At 44.1% G+C, this 22500-nt stretch overlaps 1 protein-coding gene across 10 annotated transcripts in view; it reads right to left on the bottom strand.

Moving 5' to 3' along the window:
* The window catches only part of LOC134372355 (nuclear body protein SP140-like protein), a 116798-nt gene that overhangs the window by 2260 nt on the left and 92038 nt on the right, over window positions 1–22500 (bottom strand). For 8 of the 10 annotated variants that reach the window (XM_063089869.1, XM_063089851.1, XM_063089887.1 and 5 more), the window contains 8 exons: window positions 18125–18190; window positions 16531–16611; window positions 14150–14254; window positions 11941–12080; window positions 10776–10823; window positions 4432–4476; window positions 887–1002; window positions 52–160 (listed from right to left, as the gene is read on the bottom strand). In XM_063089869.1, coding sequence (XP_062945939.1) covers window positions 52–160; window positions 887–1002; window positions 4432–4476; window positions 10776–10823; window positions 11941–12080; window positions 14150–14254; window positions 16531–16611; window positions 18125–18190 — 710 coding nt within the window. The remainder of the gene's footprint in view (window positions 1–51; window positions 161–886; window positions 1003–4431; window positions 4477–10775; window positions 10824–11940; window positions 12081–14149; window positions 14255–16530; window positions 16612–18124; window positions 18191–22500) is intronic. The other 2 variants (XM_063089878.1, XM_063089919.1) reach the window with 2 other exon arrangements.

Below are 22500 nucleotides of genomic sequence, written 5' to 3'. Positions count from 1 at the left end.
TTGTCACGTGAGAGGGCAGAGGAGAAGGCTGGGGGTTCACATGCGACTCACCAGCTGTTCTTCAGGCCCCATCTGCCTCTCCAGGACCTCAGGCTCCTGATTACACTGTTGGCTTCCAGAAGACTCGTTCATCCTGCAGAAGCTGCAGCTCCACGGGGTCCTGAGGGGTCGGACATGAGGTGAGCAGAGGGCGAGGCCCCTGGAGACAGCCACCACTCCTGTGGCTGCCGCTGTGCTCCTTTCAGGAATGGCCGATGGGCTCAGCTGTGGGTGTGGAGGACACCTCCCAGAGTGTCCAAGACCCTCATAAGAGGTGTCCAGCAGACGGTCCCCTCCCATCAGTGGCAGCAGCAGGCAGACAGTCTGAGCAAGGTGGTGTCAAGGAAAGGTGGGCCCCACTTTCCTCATCTGAGCTGCCGTGAGCAGAAGGAGCCCCGCCTGCCAGGCCCGAGTGTCAGAAACTGGGCTTTAACCCTTGGGGGCCTCGGGCCTCTGTCAGCCTGATGAGACCATGGTGAAATATGGGACCAGCCATGCTTCCTGCCCTTCCTGAATAAGCGCGAACATCAACCAGCAGTGATTCCTGTACCCGACTCGCATTGGACAGGAGTCCCTGCTGCAAAACTTCGAGGAAAGAAACAGTATATAGGCAAAGGGGCCCAGGCATCCTAGAGGAGGGGTCTCGGACAGCACAAAGAACGTTAACCTCCTGCTGCCAGTGTCCTTAAACAGCTCTCTGGATCACACTGCGGGGTCCCAGGACCTAAAGGCACTGCTCCTTCCCATCCAGACACAAGCAGGACACATGCATGGGGGAGGAGGGTGTGCATGGCGGGAGGGAAGTTCCCAGAAGGAGAGGAGAGAGAGGGGACTGCATCCCACTGACCTCTCGGTTTCCACAGGCGGGATGTGGCAGTCCTCATGGAAGGATCTGGAACAAGTATCACAGCAGAACAGCTGTCCTCCATCCTGGCACACCTCACATACATCCGAGTTTCCCGGCTAGAAGGTGAAACAATGTGCCTGTCACCAGGATCAGAGAGATCCCACAAGGCACTATTATAGGAATCTAGAACACACTGCCTTGGCGTGAACCTGCATGGATACGTGTAGGCTTCTGCCTGGCACATTAAGGAACAGCAGGGAGTGGAGATTTCGGAAGAAGACATCCTGTCTTCACTGAAGAGGAGAAAGCTGTGTGTCAGACCACAGAAGTTTTTCTTATAAACCCAGAGATTCTAACACAGAAAAACCAGCAACAAAACAAGATGATGGTTTTGTAGGATGCAGATAAAACAAGTCCTGAAATAAAGTGTTAAATGCATTTGCCTATACCACAGGGATGAAATTGACTCACGGAAGGGAGACATATTGATGATTAAATACGATGGAATAAAGTTCTGGGATATATCACTGCATCCCACGTTCTTGGCCATAAGTTCCCCATGAGTTGAAGAAAGGGCTTTAGCAGGAGTTCCTGGACTGTGGGTTCTGTGCCTGGAGGTCCCTGGGCCTGTGGCAGAGTCTCTGGAGTGGAAGGAACGTGGGTACAGATGACCAGGTGGGAACCAGGGAGGACAGAGCTCCTCAGCCCTGGGAGCCTGAGGGAAGATCCCCCATGGCTGAGCTTGGCATGGAAGGTGTGGAAGCACCATCTCTAGTGGCCAGGGAGTGTGGTAACAGCGGCCACCCAGGGTTGAAGACGGAGGCCCGACCCTCATTTCCTGGGCCCATGAAAGAGCTGCTGCTTCATTCTTAAAAAGAAGGCGGAGACTTCCCAGATCAACTGATGCTGGATTTCTCATAGTTCTATGTGTGGGGGCTTTAGCCAAATTTAATTTCATTAAGAGAAGTTAAAATTTAACAGCATTTGCATCCCAGTGTTGTGAAGTAACTTCTATTTGTTAAAACCCACAGAATTCGTAGATTAAATATAACGACACCAACACATCTACACTATATGCTGTGCAAATACATGTGTATTCGTGACAAAGACTGGTCTGTGACCGAGCCCTTTGCAGCATGCGGACTAAAATGAGAGTACAGTATTATGTGCTGCCTGGACATCTGGTTAAATTGGGAGGGCCCAGAATGGCCTGTCCCCAACTTCTCCCCACTGCTCCTGGGATAAGTCTCCTGGCTAAAGGCACTTCTTATCAAGGGGACCATGTGTAACTCCCGCTTGTCCTGGAATAGCTGTTTTTTCCCTCCAGCCACGGGATCATTCAAACCCAATCATAGCCTCCCGCGGGAACCGAGGTCCTGGCCTCCACAGCCGCGGGCCCTTCCCCTGTTTCCAGCACAGCCCCCACGTGCCCCCGAGTGTGTGCCGCCCCCTGCCCCGGGCTCTGAGTCTATGTGACTAATAAGCTGCTGTCAGTCTCATCCGTCCAGTGTCAGATGTGCTGTGTTTGAGCATCTCCAAAGCCAAGGGGGTGAAGACGGGTGACTCAAGCAGGAAACCACATTGCTCGTTTGTTTTCCCTGGTAATCGGTGATAACGTGTGAATCAGGAGATACTGAGTGGTGTGTGCAGGGACTGTCCCTTGCCCTGCTCTCCTGGTTCCACCTTCTGTGAGAGAGTGGAGACAGTGTGACATCGACTGGGTGGTACCTCTACTCCCGTAGACAAACATCCTGTCTACCCCAGGGCTGTTGGAGGAGCTCCTGCCTTCCTGTGACAATCTCATGCACATCCCCACTTGGGGACTGAGCCTGCTGTGGCATGGAGCCATGGAGCCACTTTCCTGTCACCAGTGCAGATGCTTATGGATTATCACCATCGTTCTCAAGAAAGTGATGACTCCCTTCCCCAGAAGAACAGGGAAACAACAAATGTAACAGATGTTTAAGAGTCTTGCATCCCCAGTCTTGTAACAAGGGACTTCGTTCTCTGTCCTTTGGTTCTTAGGCCAGCTGCACGTCAGAGTCATCTGGGGAAAGTACATAAAATACTAATGCCCTGGTCCCGACGCCAGATACTCTGAATCACTTGGCCTGGATTGGGCAAAGGCACTGTATTCTTATTTAAGTCATAGAATCGGTAATTCTGCGTATCAGAATCACCTAGGGACTTTCAAAAACTCCTAATGTTCAGGTCATAGTCCAGAATGATTAAATCGGAATTTCCTCTAGGGGTTGGATCTCGGTAATAATATTTTTCAAATTCTTCAGGTGGTTCCAGTGTGCAGCTGAAGTGGAGATTTTGCCAGAGCAGTCTGGTTATTAAGCTATGGAGATACTGTAAGTCAGTGTTGTTATTGGCCTTAATATCTGTCTCAGGAAAGATTATTGACAGGGGTGAGTGCCTGTGCCAGAACAGTTTCTCTCTCCTCCCCAGACTCTCGGCTGTGGGCTGCGTGACCTAACCCTTTGAGTCTCAGGTCATCCCAAACAAGCCACACAAACACTGGACTCCAGGGCTGCTTTGACTATTGGAGACTCCCTCAATTGGCTGAAGGTCAAAACAAGTGTAAATAAGATGTAAATGTTGTTGGGAAATTGCTTTGGAGGTAGTGTGTGTGAAACTATTTAACTGTTCTTTGCTATTGGGTATCATGTGTTAGTACCTCAGCAAGATATTCTGTGTGAATGCTCCCCCCTACAGTTCTGCAAAATGCTGACCCTGCCTAAAATGTCCACCTCATTGCAATAGAAAAGAAGCATAGTATGATTTAGCTTAGAGAGGGGGAGTCACCCGTGATTCTGGCAGACTGCAAAGCAAGCATCCGTGTTGCAAGCGGAGAATGAATGTGGCCTGTGGGATCGGGATGGCTTGCACCTGCCAAGCAGTTTGAGTAAAAATGCCTTTGATTTGCTAAGTGGTGATAGTTTCAGTCCTAAACAGCTCAGCACCCTGTTGGCTCAATCGACACTGGCCACAGGTGCTCCGTTATGGACCCACTTGCCCTGTGTGCATTTCTCTGCAGAGTCCACACCTTGAACTCACCAGCTTGGCCTGGCCTTTTCCTTCTGCTGATGCCTAAGACCGTCTTGAGCTCTGCCTGTGCCTGGAGTGGATGTCTGAGGTTTTCCTTCCCATTCCCACTGACTTCTTTAAAATACTGTTATCCTCTCAAATTTGCTCCTTACCCCTGCTCAGCAGGCCCACCCTGTCCATTACCACCTCAAGGTCTGTCTCTAGAGACCCCGGGGGTCTAGAGCTCCTCCTCCCATGCTCACTTTTAGGAGAAATGAGGAGATGGGAAGGTTTCCCCTGAAGCAGACAGAAAGGATGTGTGCACACTGAGGCATAGCCCAAGCCCATCCACCTGGCTTGGGCAATGTGTCTGGGTCTTTGCTCATCACACACAGCAGCGTTCTCCGACTGAGAGTGAGCATGTGCCAGGCAGAAGCAGTGATGCCACCAAACACGTAGCCAGGGAAAGGGCCTGGACTGTTCCGGGGCTATCGTTGGAGCTCAGTACTTACACAAGGGTCAGCTAAGGTTCTGTTGTGAGACTTCAGTGTTCTCTGCTGAAAAGAAAAAAAGATTGAATGACAATATTAAATGTGATGTTTAAATCTATCACTTATTTAAACAATCATCATTTGAGGAATTCAAGCAACAGCTATCAAAAAATTTTTTCATTAGGAGGCCATTGGGCTGGGTTAGCTCTAGTGCTTTAAGTTCCTACGGAACAAAGCAATGCCCAATGTCAATAGTAAAATGACACTAGACACCTTACCAGTCAGAAACTGCCAACTAACCTCTAACTAGGGTCTTTCCACTCTGACCAATCAAATATATTTTCTTTGTCTTATTTCTACATCAGCCTGTAAAAGCTCACTGCCCGCACTGCTGAAGTGGAGCTCCCCGAACCTCTTCTGATTACGAACACTGCCCAACTCATGAATTATTTACTTTGCTCAAGCAAACTCCCTTAAGTTTATTTCATTTAAAGTTCTTCTTTCAACACAGACTACCCTTTACTTCATACCTGTTTGTATACACCTACATATCTACTAGGAGACTAAGACGTGCTGATGAAGAAGAAAAGAGAAAGGAAAGGAAAGGAGAATGAAAGAAAAGAACCATGATGATTCCATTAAAAAAAAAAACAAAACTTAATTGACTTGTTTTCTTCTAGCCCAAGAAGCTGCGCCTTCATTAGAATGTAACAGCTTCGCAGACAGACTCTTGTGTAGATAAGCATAGGTAACATTGTTTAGGCAAATCCTGGGAAGACAGGATGCGTCAACCTGTTAGATATACGGGACCTACTTGTGAATTGAATAGCCTAGAAAAGAGCAGCCTTAAAGATTGGAAAGGTCTGAGAAACCATTTGGTCAATACGTCACGCTCACTTATCCATTCTGTCTTCACGCAATGCTTAGAATTTTTAAAATTTGTTTACTGCTTAGACCTTCCTGAACTTAGACTGTGAAACCTCCTCGCCTTTTCTGCTTGTTGGGCAGACTCACTTCTCATCCTGAGAGGCAGTCTCCCCGGTTTGCAAATCTAACTATAAGCTTCATTTAAATTTCCTTACAGATGAAGTGTTTGCTTTGGCATGTCAAAGTACCACTGCTTGGCCCAAGGCAAGTTGCATTCCCTGGCTCTCTGACTCAAGGCAAGCCATTTTGAAGCCGTGCAGGGAGCCTGGTCCTGGTTTCCACAAAATGAGTTGGAGAAACTCTAGTTGTCCTCTTTCTTCAAGGGACCCTCAAGCATTTACCTTCAACTTGGCTGCCCAAGTTTTGTCATCCCGTGAGAATCAGCCTGAGGACTCATCACTTGCAGCCCCTTGCAACTGCGGGGCCCAGAGTCCTGGAAGCCATGGAAGTGTCCTAGAGAAGAACTCCCCGCTTCCTGCAGCAATCCCAGGGACACGGCCCTGAAGATAAAATGCACCCAAGGTTCCCAGGGCTGCAGCTCCTCTTCCTGAAGGTCCCCTCCTCTCCTCTCTATCCTGAAGTAATGCCCTCTTTTCTAAGAGCAGGACCAATGCCACTTAAGACAGCCCCTCCATTGTGTGAAAGTTAGGCGGCAAAGTGAGGGTGTGACGGGAGGAGCTCCTCTAACTGCAAAATTAGCTCATGTACTGTTGGCTTGCTTGCATTGGCTAATACCTCTTGGCGCGGTGATCGGGCGACCGAGTTGCCAAGCTTGCAGCTTTAAAAACCAAGAACAAAGACGGTTCGGCACCGCACCTTGAATTGGCTGGTATGGTCCCAGCTGCTGGAAATAAAAATCTTTTTCTCTTTTTCTATATCGGTCTCCAAGGGTGTTTTTTCTGCTGATGCCTATAACAATCCAAATCCCAAGAAGATGTCAGGCTGGCTAACTTTTCAGAGGTCACCCACTAGATTTATTTAAATTGCTGTTGGATAACCAATAGAATAACTTGGCATCCTTTCTTTCTGAGGTACATCAGATTTTATCTCTAGCCCAGGGCAGAGAGGTCATGACCAGTGTAATCCAGGGGACAAAACTGAGAGGTGGCCATGACACTGTTCGCCTCTGACTGGCTTAGAATCTCCCATCCCATCTGATGGAGTTTGGATGTGTTGTCCCCTCCAAAACTCATGTGGAAATTTGATCTCCAATGCGGCAGTGTTGGGAGCTGTTTGAGTCATGGGGGCAGATCCCTTATGAATGGGTTAGTGCTCTCCCTGGGGGAGGAGGAGTTAATGAGTGAGTTCTCGCTCTATTAGTTCCTGCGAGAGCTGGTTGCTTATAGGACCCTGGCACCTCTTCTCTCTCTCTCTCTCTCTCTCTTTTGCTTCCTCTTGCCATGTGATCTTCTTGTACCTGCCAGGTGCCTGCCATTTTCCACCATGAGGAGAAGCAGCCTGAGGCCCGTGCCAGATGCAACTGTCTCAGAATCGTAAGCCAAATAAACCTCTTTCCTTTATAAATTACCCAGTCTCAGGTATTTCTGTTATAGCAACAAAAAACGGACTAAAACAGAAAATTGGTACTGAGGAGTGTGGTGTTGCTATACAGATACTTGAAAATGTGGATGAAGCTTTGGAACTGGGTAATGGGCAAAGGTTGGAGGAGTTTGGAGGACTTAGAAGAAGAGAAAAAGACGAGACAAAGTTTGGAATGTCTTAGAGACTTATGTGGTGGTGAGCAGAAGCTAATAGAAATGTGGACAGTAAAGGCCATGTGGATGATGAGGTCTCAGATAGAAATGAGGAACTTGTTGGGAATTGGACAGAAGATCACCCTTGCTACACCATAGCAAGGAATTTGGCTGCATTGTGTCCATGCCCTTGGATTTTGTGGAAGTTGGAACTTAAGAGTTGTGAACCAGAGCATTTGGCCAAAAAAATTTTTAAGCAGCAAAGCATTAAGGAAGCTGCATTGTTGCTTTTAAGAGCCTACTCTGAGTTATGGTGGCAAAATCATGATGTAAAGCCAGAATTTAAAAGGGAATCAGAATGTAAAGATTTGGAAACTTTGCAGCCTGGACAGGCAGTAAAGAAGCAGAGAGCTGGAGAACAATGCAAGGGTGAGGCAGATAAACTGGTTGCTAAAGACATTATCTTGGCAGTAAAGCAGCCAGATGCTAAGAGCCAAGACAATGAGAGGAAAGCCCTGCAGGCATTTGAGAAGTCTGGAAGGGTGCCCCACCCATCACAGATCCTGAGGCCTAGAAGGACTGAGTTATCCTGGAGGACAGACCTGGGTGCAGCTGCCCTCGGGATTCTGCTCCCTGCATCCCAGCTGCTCCAACTGGAGCAGCCCCAAGTGTGGTTTGTGCAGCAGCCCTGGAGAGTAGAGGCCTGAAACCTCGGTGGCATCCATGTTGTGTTAAGTCTGTAGGCTGGCAGGACGTGAGAGCAGTGGAGTCATGGCAGCCTCCACCCAGATTCCAGAGGATGTATGGAAAAGCCTAGGGGCCCAGGCAGAGACCTGCTGCAGGGGCAGAGCCACCTCAGAGGCCATCTACTAGAGCAATGCCGAGCAGGAAAGTGGGGTTGGTGCCCCCACAGAGAGCCCCCACCAGGGAAATGTCTAGTACAACCAATGCAGCAGGGCTGCCATCAGGACCCCTGAACTTCTGGGCCACTGGTAACATGCAATGCAGGCCTGGAAAAGTCACAGGCACCAGCATGGCCCACTGGGCTGTGCCTGGCAGAGCTGGGGGAACAAGGCTGCCTGATGCTTTGGGGGCCCAAATGCCCAATTGTGCCCAGGATGCAGGACTTGGAGTCAAAGAACATTATTTTGGAGCTGTAAGACATAATGTCTGCCTTGCTGGGTTTTGGACTTGTCTGGGACCTGTTTTTCCTTTCTTTTGGCCTATTCCTCTCTTTTGGAATGGGAATGTATACCCAATGTCTGTTCCACCATTATGTCTTGGAAGTAGATAAATTTGGTTTTGTTTTTCAGGTTCACAGCTGGAAGGACTTTTGCTTTTGGTCTCAGAGGAGACTTTGGACTTTGGACTTTTAAGTTGGTGCTGGAGCAAGCTAAGACTTTGGGGACTGTTGGGATAGAATGATTGTATTTTGTATGTGAGAGGAACATGAGTTGTGGGGGGCAAGGAGCAGAATGATGGAGTTTGGATGTGTTGTCCCCTCCAAACTCATGTGGAAATTTGATCCCCAATGCAGCAGTATTGGAAACTGATTGAGTCATGGGGGTGGATCCCTCATGAATGGATTAATGCTCTCTCTGGGGGAGGAGGGGTAGTGAGTGAGTTCTCGCTCTATTAGTTCCTGCGAGAGCTTGTGGTTTAAAGGACCCTGGCACCTCCTCTCTCTCTCTCTCTCTCTCTTGCTTCCTCTCACCGTGTGATCTGCTTGTACCTGCTGGCTGCTTGCCACTTTCTACCATGAGTAGAAGCAGCCTGAGGCCCATGCCAGATGTAGCTGTCCCAGAATCATAAGCCAAATAAACCTCTTTCCTTTATAAATTACCCAGTCTCAGGTATTCTGTTGTAGCAACATAAACCGGACTAAAACCCCATCCCATTAGTTGTTCATCCATGTTTATAATACAATAGAAACAATCCTAGATATGGTTTCAACATCATGGATATGGTTTCAATCTTCTCAAATGGCCATTGGGCATTTGAGTATGTACTAAGTATTGAATAAGTGAACAAATGAATATTGTTTCACATAGGAAAAGATAATTACTGCATTCTCTTTAGCATATACTAACATACAATGAGTGATTGTTCTGCGAGAGCATTTCTGATTATTTGACAACATCTCAGCTGTTACCAGAAGGTGTAAGTGACCCTTGTTATGAGCTGGGAAGCTGTTGTGTGATGCTCACAATGACATTGAAGTTTCCAGAAGCCAAGTGACTCTGAAAGCAAGAGAAGTTCTAAGAGGTACAGAGGACTCCTGGAAGCAATAATTGACACTGAGATCTGCCACTTTGGGGACCTTCTGTTTTTGCCCGTGGGGAGACACAAAATATAGAGACACCTGCAGTCTGTTGCTACAAAGTGTTATACTCATGAATAAGGGTAGATTCTTTTGCTGGAAATTGCCAGCTCATTTAGGTAATATATTTTATTTCACTTTTTGCAGCTGGCCAGTACAGGGATCTGAACCCATGACCTTGGTGTTATAAGGCTGTGCTCTAACCAGCTGAGCTAACTGGCCAGCCCTTCATTTGGGGAATGTAGACTCATTTACTCTTGGCAACTGGAGAGAAGAAGAGATGGCAGATCTTTAATGTATTCACTAAATAGGTCAAAGAGTAATTTCCTTTCAGGAAGCCCCAGAAGATTAAATGCCCCAGTGAATGAAAGTTCAAACTAGCAAGAACATCAGACAATGGAAAGGCCTGGACCTCAAATTCCCAGAGGAATATGAAGACCAGTGGCCAGTTACTGTGTGACCCATCTCAGAAGTCCATGAATGTCTTGGATGCATTTTTCTACCTAAAGTGTATAAGAATGGCACTTCCCCCTCCCCTCCTCCTTGCATTCTTTTTCATACCCAATCTTGGAAGAACCAACACCTTGTCCTGAATCTACACTGCACTTAACCCAATTGTTGCCTTCTCCCATAGCAGGAGAAATCACTTTCACAGATCAAAGGAGGCCTGCACAGCCCCTCTGGTGCAGCCAAAGAGGTGGCATCAAAGTAAAAAGATTTCCAGTTTGGCCCCTCCTATATGATCCGTCTGCCTCCCAAGACCTTCCTCAACAATAGCACTGCCCTCATGAAAGGCAAATAATTTCCCCTTGAGAAAAAAAAATCAGTAGGGAAGTTTTTATTGGGAGGCAAAAGAGGATGTGAAGAACCAAGAAAACAACAACAACAACAACAACAGCAACTACAACAACAATGCTGTTTGTAGCTATATCTCATGAAATGATAGATGGTTTCACATACGTTCCAAGATAAACCATCTATTGATCCAGGGACATCTGAAAGACAGTGAGCAAACTTTTGCTATATCTGATTTCATTAAAGTTAGAAAATTAAAGGTTTTCAATAAAAAAAGCTGGGTTTATGTTGAAAATGATCCTATCACGTTATTATGCAATGTTTTTATGTGTTTGTTTTTCCGACTTTGACAGCCTTAAAACATCTGCTCCTCTTGCTAAAACACACACAGGAGGTCTGTTTTGACGGCTCCTTATCATCTCCCTCCAAAATGGCTTAACATTCACAGGTTTATGTACAACGTAGTGTTCAAAGTATCGACTTTGAAGGTATGTGCCAAAAACAAGGGTGGAGGTTGGAGGAAGTGGAAGCCTGATTATAACTACCCAATTGAGATGCCATAAAATCAGATGCTCTACATGTAAAATCACTTATGTGACAGGAAGCTTAAAAAGTTATATAATAATCACCTTTTTTTTCCTGTGATACAGGTTTGGAGGATTAGGTAGATATCCTTTCTGAAAGACAAAAAGATCCAAGTATATTGTCAACCTGTGTTTTTGGCATTTCCAACCTCCTCCCAAATATTGCCACCTGGATGTTCCACTGCCAGCTCAAACCCAGGGTGTGTAAATGAGAAAACATATCTCTCCTCTCGTCTGCGCCTCTTTTAGACTTCAACCAGTGGAAGCTAGGAAATCATCATCCCTTCCCTTTCTCCTGTGCTTCTTTCCTAAGTCCTAAGACGTTTTCCCTCACAGTCTGTTTTACATCTATCGTCTCTTTTCCATTCCCACCCACTATCCAGTCAACACACACTTATCACATGTCTACTGGGTGTCGGACCCTGTGATCAATCTTGGACACACAAGGATGGACAAAGCCTAGAGGGACCAGAGAGAATAAGAACTCATGGAAGGATAAATATAAAACAGCATAAAGAGGGCCTCAGTAGCAGACTTGAGGAGCCATGGGAAGGGATGACCAGGGGCCAGGTCAGTCGGTGAATATTCAGGAAAGGGTAACATTTGAGCTGGGCATTCTAGGTTGCGTGTAGGCTTGCAGGGCGGAGAGACAGTAAAGTCATTCCAAAGCCCCATGGCTGTCTAAAAGACTGTTTCAGATGTCACTTCCATCTCAGAAGATTTCACTGATTCCCCGTTGTCTAGATTATGAGTTTAAACTCCTTAGCCTGGCATTAAAGCCCTTCACAAACAACCCCAACTGATGGATAATGCTTCATCGAACACAACCCATCTACCTAAATCCACTGAGCTACTGGAGTTGTGGTTCTGGTTTTCAGGCCATTCTTACTCTGAAGTGTCTTCTTTCACTTGTTTAACTATAGACTCTCCTCTTTCCTCCAGTGCATAAAGTTGTCTGCTCATGTCCTTGCTAGGATGACTTTTTCCTCCTCCACGCTCCTGCATGTCTCCTGATGGAGCCCCGTTTACAACCATGATGTGCTGCCTGTAGTACTGTTGTGAATGTCACATCCTATCCGTGTGAGCGAATAAACTCACTGGCATCAGGGCTTTAGCTATAGTGCAGCAAATATTTAGTCAATAAATAGTGACCTTATTATTAGGGTGCAGCAAGGAAGGGCACATCTCCCACCCCTTGTCACTGGAATACCTCTATCAGCCATCGTAGGGGCCACCCGCCACAGCGCACACTCAGCTTCCAGCTCTTTGATCTTCCGTAGCCTCCTTTGATTTCAAATTCCCTGGGAGCGAACCAACGTCCATCCTCACTCTGTATACACTTCACGACTCCTGTAAAATCAGGGTAAGTTGAGTCTGAGCCCTCTTTGTCCTCAGAGCTCAGACTGTGGCTTCCCACCACACCAGACCTGGAGTCATCCCCTTTGAGCTCAAGATCAATAGCAGGAGAGTCTGACCACCCCTCTCGGACTTAAGGGTCCCCAAACCCAGCCTGAAAGTCCACTGAAGGGGAGATTTCCTGGTGTGTATGTGCATTTATTTGACCCTCGTACATAAAGAAAGTGATAATTACCATCAAAAGCAACATTTTAAAAGTATTTCAAAATCACCCATAAAAGGAAAAGCAAGTGATTTTGAAGGATGAGAGGATTTCAATTTGCTGTTGATTTCTGGGAATAGAAAACAGTGCGGAGTCTCCAGATGGCTCTGGAGCAATGTGGTGGCAGAATTCTCAAGTGAGGCTAAGGTCTCAGGGGGTGCCCTGAGGTTCAAAAAGTCATCACAGTAAGATCTACACCCTTTATTATGTTTTTCATCCACTTTAATGGCGTTATTAAACAGAGATTTTCTCATCCCTAAAATCATGAGTAGCCAATAGTTTAAAAGACTGTGAAAGGTTATCCAGCGGAAAACTTATGTTATGTAGAAGAGATAATCATATGCTCAAGATCATTAGTCATTATGGAAATGCAAATCAAAGCTACAATGAATTACCACTTCACACCCATGACAATGGCCACAATAACGCAGACAGATGGTAAGAAGTGCTAGTGGGCTGGTAGAGAAACTGGAGTCCTCATACATTGCTGGTGGGAATATAAAACAATGCAGCTGCTGTGGAAAGTGGTCTGGTAGTTCCTCAATAAGCTAAACATAGAATTGCCACATGACCCAGAAATTCCACTCCTGGGGATATATCCACAAGAGTTGAAAATGTATGTTCATCAACACAAAATTTGCACATCAGTGTTCAAAACAGCATTATTCATAATAGCCAAACTGATGAATGAATAAAAAAAATGTGGTATATTCACACATGAAATGATATATTATGTGGTAATAAAAAGGAATGAAGTATTACTACACATGCGACTACATAACCGAGTCTTGACAACACCACGCTACTTGAAAGAAGCCAGTAATTATAGGATTTCATTTATATGAAATATGTAGAGTAGGCAAATTTATAGTGTGGCAAACAGATTAGTGGTTGCTTAGGGCTGGGCAGTGGGGTGAGATGGGAATGGGCATTGACTGCTGATGGACAAGGGGTTTCTGTTAGGGGGGACAAAATGTTCTAACATTACACTGTGGTAATAGCTATAAAATTCTGTGAGTATACAAAAAAAATTAATTTGTACACTCTAAGTGGTGAATTGCATGATATGTGAATTATATCTCAGTCAAACTCATTTAAAAAATAGTCACAATACAACCATTTATATTACTTGGTAACCGAAGAGCCATATTGAGAGAGGTCTGAGTTATGTGGAATTCTATAAGCTGAGAAAAAAAAAAGGTCTGAGATGAAGTTCATCATAATGGACATTTTTTTTGCAAAGATTTAGAATTTACAAATTATGTTACATCAATTATAAAAATTAATTTTCACAGCTACACCAGGAGGCACGATTTAATAATTGTCCCCTTTTTACGATGGGAAATTACAGGCTCAGAAAGTTGTCTTTCTCTATTCAGAATTCTTGTCATAGATGTGCTTTGGTTTTTAAATTCTAAATTCTGTGATTTTCTCACTATGTCAAGCGCCCTGCCCTGGATGATGACGATCCAGAAGGGGGTGAGTGATACACAGAGAGACACCGGGGGTCTCTGATGTCTGATCTGAAGTAAAACACAGAACATCTGTCATCCGTGAGTTGAAGTTCATGCACTTCTCTTTGGTTCTTTGAGCAATCCCACGGACACTTCCATGCAGTGAGCACTTAACATGTAAGAGTATTTAGTGGGAAAACATCATCTTAGGGATCCCTTCCTCTTCCTCTCAAGCCAAACTGGGGCTCCAATTGCTTAAACGATGTGTAATTCACATGGGTAATCCCACCACTTGTTGGGATTCCTTCAGATAGGAGTTGCGAATTAAAGAAGACCACCACACCCACCTCGTTTCAGTTTCTTTCTATGTAAAATTCCCTTCATCTGACCACAGGTCACAGGAAGCAAAGCCGCGCGGAAGTCCACACTTTCATCTCTGTGCCATTTTGAACCTGAAAGAGAAGACTTCTTTATTCTGCCTCTTTTTGTCATTGAACCTGCCCACTCCTCCCTAATTGAGGTCCTTCCTAGGCAGACATAGGAATACTTAGGAAACTCTGCTCCACAAATATCTAGAGTTCCAAAGTCTTTCATCCAAGCGGAATTTTTGATACATAACTACAGAGTGTCTACCCCAATTTCACCCCTCAAATCTCACACGAAACAGAATGCTTTAGCAGAAAAATTAGGCTTCAATAAGACTGTCTTAAGTCAAAATCTAGCAAGCTCCGCTGATGACAATGAAACACACGGCTGCTGTCACAGTTCTGACGCTGCAGTTAGGTAGCCAGAGACAGGGCTGTGCTCATGTGTGTGTATTTGAGCACTGGCTGGACGAGCAGGGAGAAGGTCATGATGGAGTAACCTAATGCAGATGGTGTCTGTCTTCTATTTTTGTTCTCTGCTGTGCTTCATTTCTCTCTCATGTCAGCTTTCTCCACAGCTGTGAGAGGAGCTCACAGACCACTAAAGTAATCTAAACATGATAGAGGGATGGGAAAACTGGAGACTTGATTCCACAGAGGTAGGGTTGAAAAGCTTTCAAATGAACTGCACCTGGGTAAGGTGATCCTGCCCTTGCAAGTAATGTTATAGAGGCCATGATGGGGGTGGGAGCTGTCCTTGGTCCTGAGACTAATTTAAAGAGAGATAGACTATTAGGACTGCGGTTGACTGAGAAGGATGGTTGGCCTACTTCACCCCCTTGCTCTACAGATAAGGAAACTGAAGTAAAAGAGAGCAAGCGATAGGCCAAAGCCCATGTAGTCAAAGGAAGGGAAAGTCTTAGGATGCAGGCCACCTTTGGTGTACAGCCTGTGACTTTCTATGTAGCAAGGAGACTCAGCTAAGTAACTTACAGGTTATACCATTTACATGACAATCGACTATTTCTAGCCTTGAAATTGATCAGTTCAGTGGAGGTACCACTGTTGTGGCCCCTGGTCCACGAGGGTCTGGTTATACATGTGTGACCAAGTTACTTATTTCTTTTCCTGACACATTTTGGAAAAATGACTAAATTGCTTACATACTTAACAGTTAGTTAGTATAGCTACATAAAGCAACTAGGGAAATGGGTTTCTTATTTAAAAAACAGAATTTGAGGTTATCTTAAAATAATTGGTCGATATTAATTAAACTCTAGAAGTAAGTGTGAAAGTTTTCCACTTACTCCTGTTTTCTCAAAATTTCAGCAGAAGCTCCAACAGCTGAGAACAATTCAGGAAGTGCCAAGTCGGGTTACCAATGGTCATGCTCAGCCCAGGACTAAGGGGGTACCTGGGACACGGGAATTTGAATGGCAAAAATGTGAAAGTTCTGGGCAACTTGGTTGAGTTGGTCTCCTAGTTCCAGGCCCTCCGTGTCTTTGACAACACTCCAGACCACCTGTGGGACCATAGGAAGTGCTGGTGGAACTGACTATGCCAGCACTAGCCCTTTGCTCACATCCAGGTCACAGGAGAAAGGTGACGTTTCTTTCAAAAGAAGCCAAGCTGTGGCGCCTGACCCCTCCCTTCCCCTTGTGGTGGAACCGATGAAAGCACCTCATGGAAGAAAGAGCTAGCGGCTGTGCATCCTCCCTCCCCAATGTCATCTCACAGCTGTGCCGATCAGGCAGGACACTTCCTCCTACCTCTCCCCTCTCCTTTATCTCCCCAGTCTTGGGTGGGTCAGACCAGCAGCTGTTGAGAGGTAGAGCCAAGAGACAGTAAGAGAAGACTCGACCACACCCCCCCACTGAATGCACCCCAGGCTAAGGCTTAACAAGGGTGAAGAAGGGGAGCTTTAAATTGGGGGAAATTATGTCAGAAAGGACTCTCAGCTCCTGAAATGAGTCTTCCAGCTGTCAAAATGGAACAGAAAAGCCATAGGGCCTGCCCAAGATAAGAACGAATTCCTCTAGAGGGAGGATTTGAAAGGGCAGTGAGAGAGTACACTTGCTTTGCTTACAATTTAATAAACCAATGATGTAAAGGACTTTTCAGGAAAAGCAGATGAAATTCAGAGGGAAAAAAATCTAGGCTCTGGCCAGATAAGATCCATGATATCAGTACAAGCAATTTGAACCCTGGCTCCAACTGGGTTTGCTTTTTAGATTTCACTGCTCTCTGCTTGGCTACCAAGCTTGACTAGTAGAAAATTATGAAGGATCTAGACTCCTTGAAATTTTAGAAAAGTTTGTATTGACTTGCAGGGCAAAGTGAAAGCGGCGCAGGCTTTATCTTACCCCTGATCTTGGCAGAGCCTTGCACATTCATTTCCCGCTTCTTTTCACTGGAGACCAGCTGGCCATCAGCTTTGCTGTTACCTAGGGACAGGCAGGAAGATGTAGAGTTGGGTAAAACAACAGGTGTCAGCTGGGACCGAAAGCAAGTGAGGGCATCCTGGCTTTAATTCTGAATTCCTCTCTTCATACACTCATACAAGAAGGAAAGTTAATGGCAAGGGGCCTCAGTCAAGCAGGAGTCCAGAGCTTTGTTCACTTTTAGGAGGGTTGAGTTTTAAATTCCATGTAGGATTTAATTGGACCTTGAAAAGAAGTGTCTTAGAATTTGTCTATACACACACACACAGAGACTTCAATGAAAATGTTGTAATGACTAAACTCAAATAATTTGTTTTGAAAACATCCACACTTAAAAGAGATGCAACCCCCTTCTTTTTTCTGAATATAAATGGACACACCTATCACCAGGGAAGCCACGTAAATTGGCAAGAACATGAGATATACAGATGGGTGAAAATTAATAATTTTAAATAGGACTCTAAAATCTCACTATATAGATCTAATGATTCAAATTTGACAATCATTTGGAAAATGAAGTTTAGCCTGTATTTTCTAAAAGAAATGCATTCCTCAGACCATTACTAAAATAAACTAGATTTCAGGGGTCTGATTATAAATAATATATATACCTTACAGGAAATTCAGAAAGAACATTGTATAAAATTTCACCATCTGGATATATCCACAACTAAACCTGCTCAAAACTATCATCCTAGGCTTTTCCGTTTGCATATATTAGTTGTTTTTTTTTTTTTTTTTTTTTTTTTTGTGACCGGCACTCAGCCAGTGAGTGCACCAGCCATTCCTATATAGGATCGGAACCCGTGGCGGGAGAGTCGCTGCGCTCCCAGCACCGCACTCTCCCAAGTGCACCACGGGCTCGGCCCTGCATATGTTAGTTTTTAAATAACCCTTTTTCATTAAAAAGTGGAACACGTTTAGTATTTTTAATATACATACATACATTTAAAACCCACAAATAAAAATATAAACATCACCTCTATTCCAATGACCCAATATAACTACTACATATATATTTATGGATGAATTTCCAATGATTTTTCTATACACCTATATCTATGTCTCTCTATACAGACAAATACATATGCACATATAAGGATTTATAGATACGTACTTTCAGAAATATGTACATTTATATATGTATATTTTTTACAAGTCCACACATGCACACACATACACATACAACTTGCTTTCTTCATTCAGTCTTCTTTGGAATATCCTTTCAAATTAATACAAATTTCTCAAGCAAGGGAAGAAAGCCACATACTGAGGATGCCTCCATGTTAACTCTGGACGGCTTACCTATGGACTGTTACGTGTATGAGAAACCAACCATTTTGTTTAAGCCATTGTACTCTCCGGCCTCTTTGTTACAGCATCTCAGCCCATGTCCTAACTGATACAGTAGGTACCAAACTATTGCAGCCCTCAGGACACCACAGGCCTCCAAGAACATGATGGGCACTGCCTTAATAAACTCAAAAGCTGTGAATCCTTCCCTTTGCCTGCTTACCTTGTTGAGGTGTGTTTTTCTGACGTCTCCCTTTTATTCTATTCCAGGAATACCTTCTCTTTTTTCCTTTAAACCAGAGAGAATAAAATTAATCATTCAGAGCTATAAATACAATTTGCCAGCCCTTATTATGTCGGTGGTATTTAAGAATTTTTTCCCATACTTTGGTCCACAGGAATGGGGCAAAATTCTTGATGACCAGTGCAGCAGTGTGGAGGGTGACTATAGGGTTACATTTTAACTGCGCGTGTGCTGTGGCTTGGGAGACTACAGGAGATGACTTTCCTTTGAAAGTTTTGTAGAATGGAAGATTAACTCCTGCTGGTGCCTTAGACTGAATGATAATTGTTATGCTTGTGTATCTATAAGTTCCCCTTTCATGTGTGTGCCATGTAAATGCAAATGTGCAATGAGAAGGCATGCTCCTTGAAGCTGATAATGTCATGGATAATGTACTGTTTTGGAAGCGGGGGGACAGTCTCAACTTTGATATGGAGAGTTTTCATTAAATAATCTTTATACTCTTGCAGTGGCAGCACAAATCCTCTCACTTATATTTAACCTAACCCTGATGCACCTGAAGGACTTTAACGAACCACAGCGTGTTTTTGTCTTGTGTTTTTCTTGAATGACATGAACACACGTGAGTGTGTGAAGGCGATTGGCACTGGGGGAGTAGAGAGTGTACCTTATTAACATGGTGACCATAATAACAACTCGTAGAGCTTCAGTTGCTGAAAGTGAAGGCCTAACCCGTGGAGGGAGGTCTGGTGACTCTCCCACCGAGACCCCCATTTTGGGGTGGATTCACTCAGACTCCACAAGACTGACCAGGAAGGAAGGCCTTACAAGGCTGCTCTTCAGATGTGGTATAGGCAGGAACGTGGGCACTTTGCCCCAGTGGTACCTCTGCTCTCTATTCCACTTTACAATTTGAAGCACACCTGTGGCTCGGTGGGGACCTCACTTCACTGAGATTCTCCTGGGGACTGGGTCTGGTTCACTGATGAGTGGCTGGGCTAGTGCCCATGTCCATTGGACTTCTGTGGCTGTACAGCCCCAGAGCCAGCTATGCAGAACCAGGAGTGGACGTGGTCACTGCTCTCAGCAGCAGAACTCAGATGACTTGGCTTTTGCCCAAATGGCCTAGATGTTTGTTCCACTACATGGAAAACTACAGACTGGCAGATTAAGGACATCCTTCTCTGGGGCCATAAACTGGAAACAAATGTGCTTGCTGATTGACCAGACAGGGTGCTCTTGGAAGTGCCAAGTGGTGCATGGTCTCTGCTAATGGAGGCTGACCCTAGGTCTCTATGCAGAGGCTGCCACTGCATGTTAGACCTGTGACTCTGGCTGGAAATTGACCTATTGTCTCACTGGCAGAGCCACAGCACTGGTGGCCTTGCCCTTGCCTACTTCTGGCACAGCGATTGGGCCTTTGAGCCACTCTTGCGGCCATCAGTGATGACCTTCCTTCAGGGTGAAGATCAGTTGACTGTAGCCATGCCCTTGAGACCCTAGAAACTAATCAGTGTCATTACCTGGCTCTCTGAGCCATTTGCAGTCTAACAGTGACATGCCCTTTATCAAAAGAGGTACTCCACATTGCACTGTTTTTCTGACTCTAGGTCCCACACATCTCCTCCTGTCCATACGTTGACAGGGAAGTTTGCTCACTGAATGCAGCAGTCCCCAGAAAAGGATCATGTCCCTGCTAGATACTGATCAGGAGAAAAATGGGTGGGGGGGGGGGGACTACAGGTGTTCTGTAAAGCTGTTTTGAAAATTCAGGATTCTGTTCTGAGCATGCTGGGGACGATGCCTAATTCTTTCCCCCGCCAGTCTAGGGGTCACATCCTTCAGACTGCCAAAGGGATTCAGATTTAATTCCAGTTACATTTTATGAAAATGCTTTTGCCTTGCTCTTTTCTGACCCTTATGGATGGAAGGTCTGAGTGAAAGAAGGAGACAACTGAAGAAAAGAGACAAAGTTAACTGGAGTGGTCACATAGATTTTGTAGCAATGAAGTAAGAGTAGAAATCTAGGGATCTGTGGAGGGGACACGTCAAACCCCGGGAAAGCTCCTAGCAAAAGGAGTACACCTCTGAGGAAAGTAACTTCTGCTCCTCACCCTTTCTCCTGTTAGTGGCATAAAACATTGACATTACAGTTGGAGGTCAACAGGCATTGTGCACAAGGATGTCATCTTGAGAATGGCTGCCCTGAAAGCAGAAGCTTCAAAGTGCACAGGGCCTAATATGGCCAAACCAATTTTGCAAAAGTAAAACAAAATTGGAGGCTTTGCAGTACCAGATTTCAGAACTTACCATAAAACCATAGTACTCAGGATGTTGTGGTGCTAGCATGAAGATAGACTTATAGATAAATAGAACAGAAAAAGTCTAGAAACAGAACCAAACACATGTGACAAACTGGCTTTCAACAAGAATGTCAAGGCAATTAATTCAACGCAGAAAGAAAACTCTGTACAAATGGTGCTGGAGCAATTGGATATACATGTGCAAAGAAAGAAAGAAAAAAGAAATAAGGAAAAGAAAGGAGGAAAAAGAAAGCAAGGAGAGAAATCTTTACCTCACACTGTATGCAAAAAACTAACCCAGAATGGATCTCAGATCTAAATGTACGAGCAAACACCATAAAACTTCTTGAAAAAAACATAGGATCTTGAGTTAGGCAAAGATTTCTTGAATAGGATTCCCTGAACCACAGATTACAAAAGGAAAAAGCTGTAAGGTGGGGTTCACCAAAATGGAAAATTTTTCTCTATGACAACCAGTGCTAAGAAAATGCAAAGGGAAGCCAGAGACTGTAAGTCATATAACCAATAAGGGACTTGTATCCAGAGTACATAAATAACTCCTACAACTCAAAATTAGAAACCCAATTAAATATATGGGCAAATATGTTTATCAAAATAAAGCTGTGAGAAAAGCAAAAACGTGCAAGATCTACATAAAGAAAACTTTATTCCTGCCGTCCTTATCAAAGATTAGTTGACAATATTTGTGTGGGTTTCTTTCTGGACTTTCTATTCTGGTCCATCAGTCTGTGTGTCTGTTTTTATGCCAGTAACATCATTTTTCAAATTTTATAGCTTCGTAATACAGTTTAAAGTCAGGGAGTGTGATGCCTTCAGCTTTGTTTATTTTCTCAGGATTATTTTGGCGACTCGGAGTTTTTTGTGGCTTCACACAAATTTTAGGACTGTTTTTCTATTTCTATGAAAAATTCCACTGAAATTTTGATAGAGATTGCTTTAATCTATAGATCTCTTTGGGTAGTTCGGACATTTTAACAGTATGAATTTTTTCATTTCATGAACATGGGATATCTTTTCATTTATTTGTTTCTTCTTCAGTTTCTTTCATCAATGTCTGATAGTTTTCAGTATATAAATATTTTGCCTCCTTGGTTAAGTTTATTTCTAAGCTTTTTATTCATTTTGATGCTGTTGTACATGTTATTGTTTTTCTATTTATTTATTTTTACATACTTAGCTATACATATTTATGGGGTACAGAGTGGACTATCAGTATTTGTGGACAGTATGTGATGATTAGATCAGCATTATTAGCATATTCATCATTACAAAGTGTAGTTAGTCTTTGTGTCCCTTATCCAATTACTCAGTTTGTTGTCAGAGTATAGAAACACAACTGGTTTTTGTGTGTTGGTTTTGTATCCTGAAACTTTATTTATTGACTGATTCTAAGAGTTTTTTGGTGCAGCGTTTAGAGTTTTCTATATATAAGATCATTTCACCTACAAACAGAGACAATTTTTTTTCTTTCCAATTTGTATGCTTTTCTTTCTTTTCTTTCTTTTCTTTCTTTCTTTCTTTCTTTCTTTCTTTCTTTCTTTCTTTCTTTCTTTCTTTCTTTCTTTCTTTCTTTCTTTCTTTCTTTCTTTCTTTTTGCTTCTGCTCTTCTTTCCTACCTTCCTTCCTTCCATCTTTCCTTCATTCTTTTTTGCTTATTTGCTCTGGCGAAGACTTCCAGAACTATGCTCAATAGAAGTGTCAAGAAAGGGCACTTAATCTTTGACAATGGTGACAAGAACATACAATGAGGGAAGGATAGTCTCTTTGATAAATTATGTTGTGAATACTGGATATCCACATGCAAAAGAATTATATTGGACACTTGTCTTTCATCACATACAAAAATTAATGAGCAAAAATAAATAAGTGGATTGCATCAAATTAAAAAGCTTCTGCATAGCAAAAGAAAGAATAAAAAATGAAAAGGAGATCTATGAAAGGGGAGAAAATATTTCCAAACCATGTATTTGATACAGGGTTAATACTGAAAGTATATAGGAAACTCACATGACAACAACAAAGAAACAACCT

The sequence above is a fragment of the Cynocephalus volans genome, chromosome 1 (genome assembly GCF_027409185.1).
Source record: "Cynocephalus volans isolate mCynVol1 chromosome 1, mCynVol1.pri, whole genome shotgun sequence".
Lineage (NCBI taxonomy): Eukaryota > Metazoa > Chordata > Mammalia > Dermoptera > Cynocephalidae > Cynocephalus > Cynocephalus volans.
The sequence above is the reverse complement of the archived record's forward strand: the minus strand, read 5'-3'. Positions and strand labels throughout refer to the sequence as shown.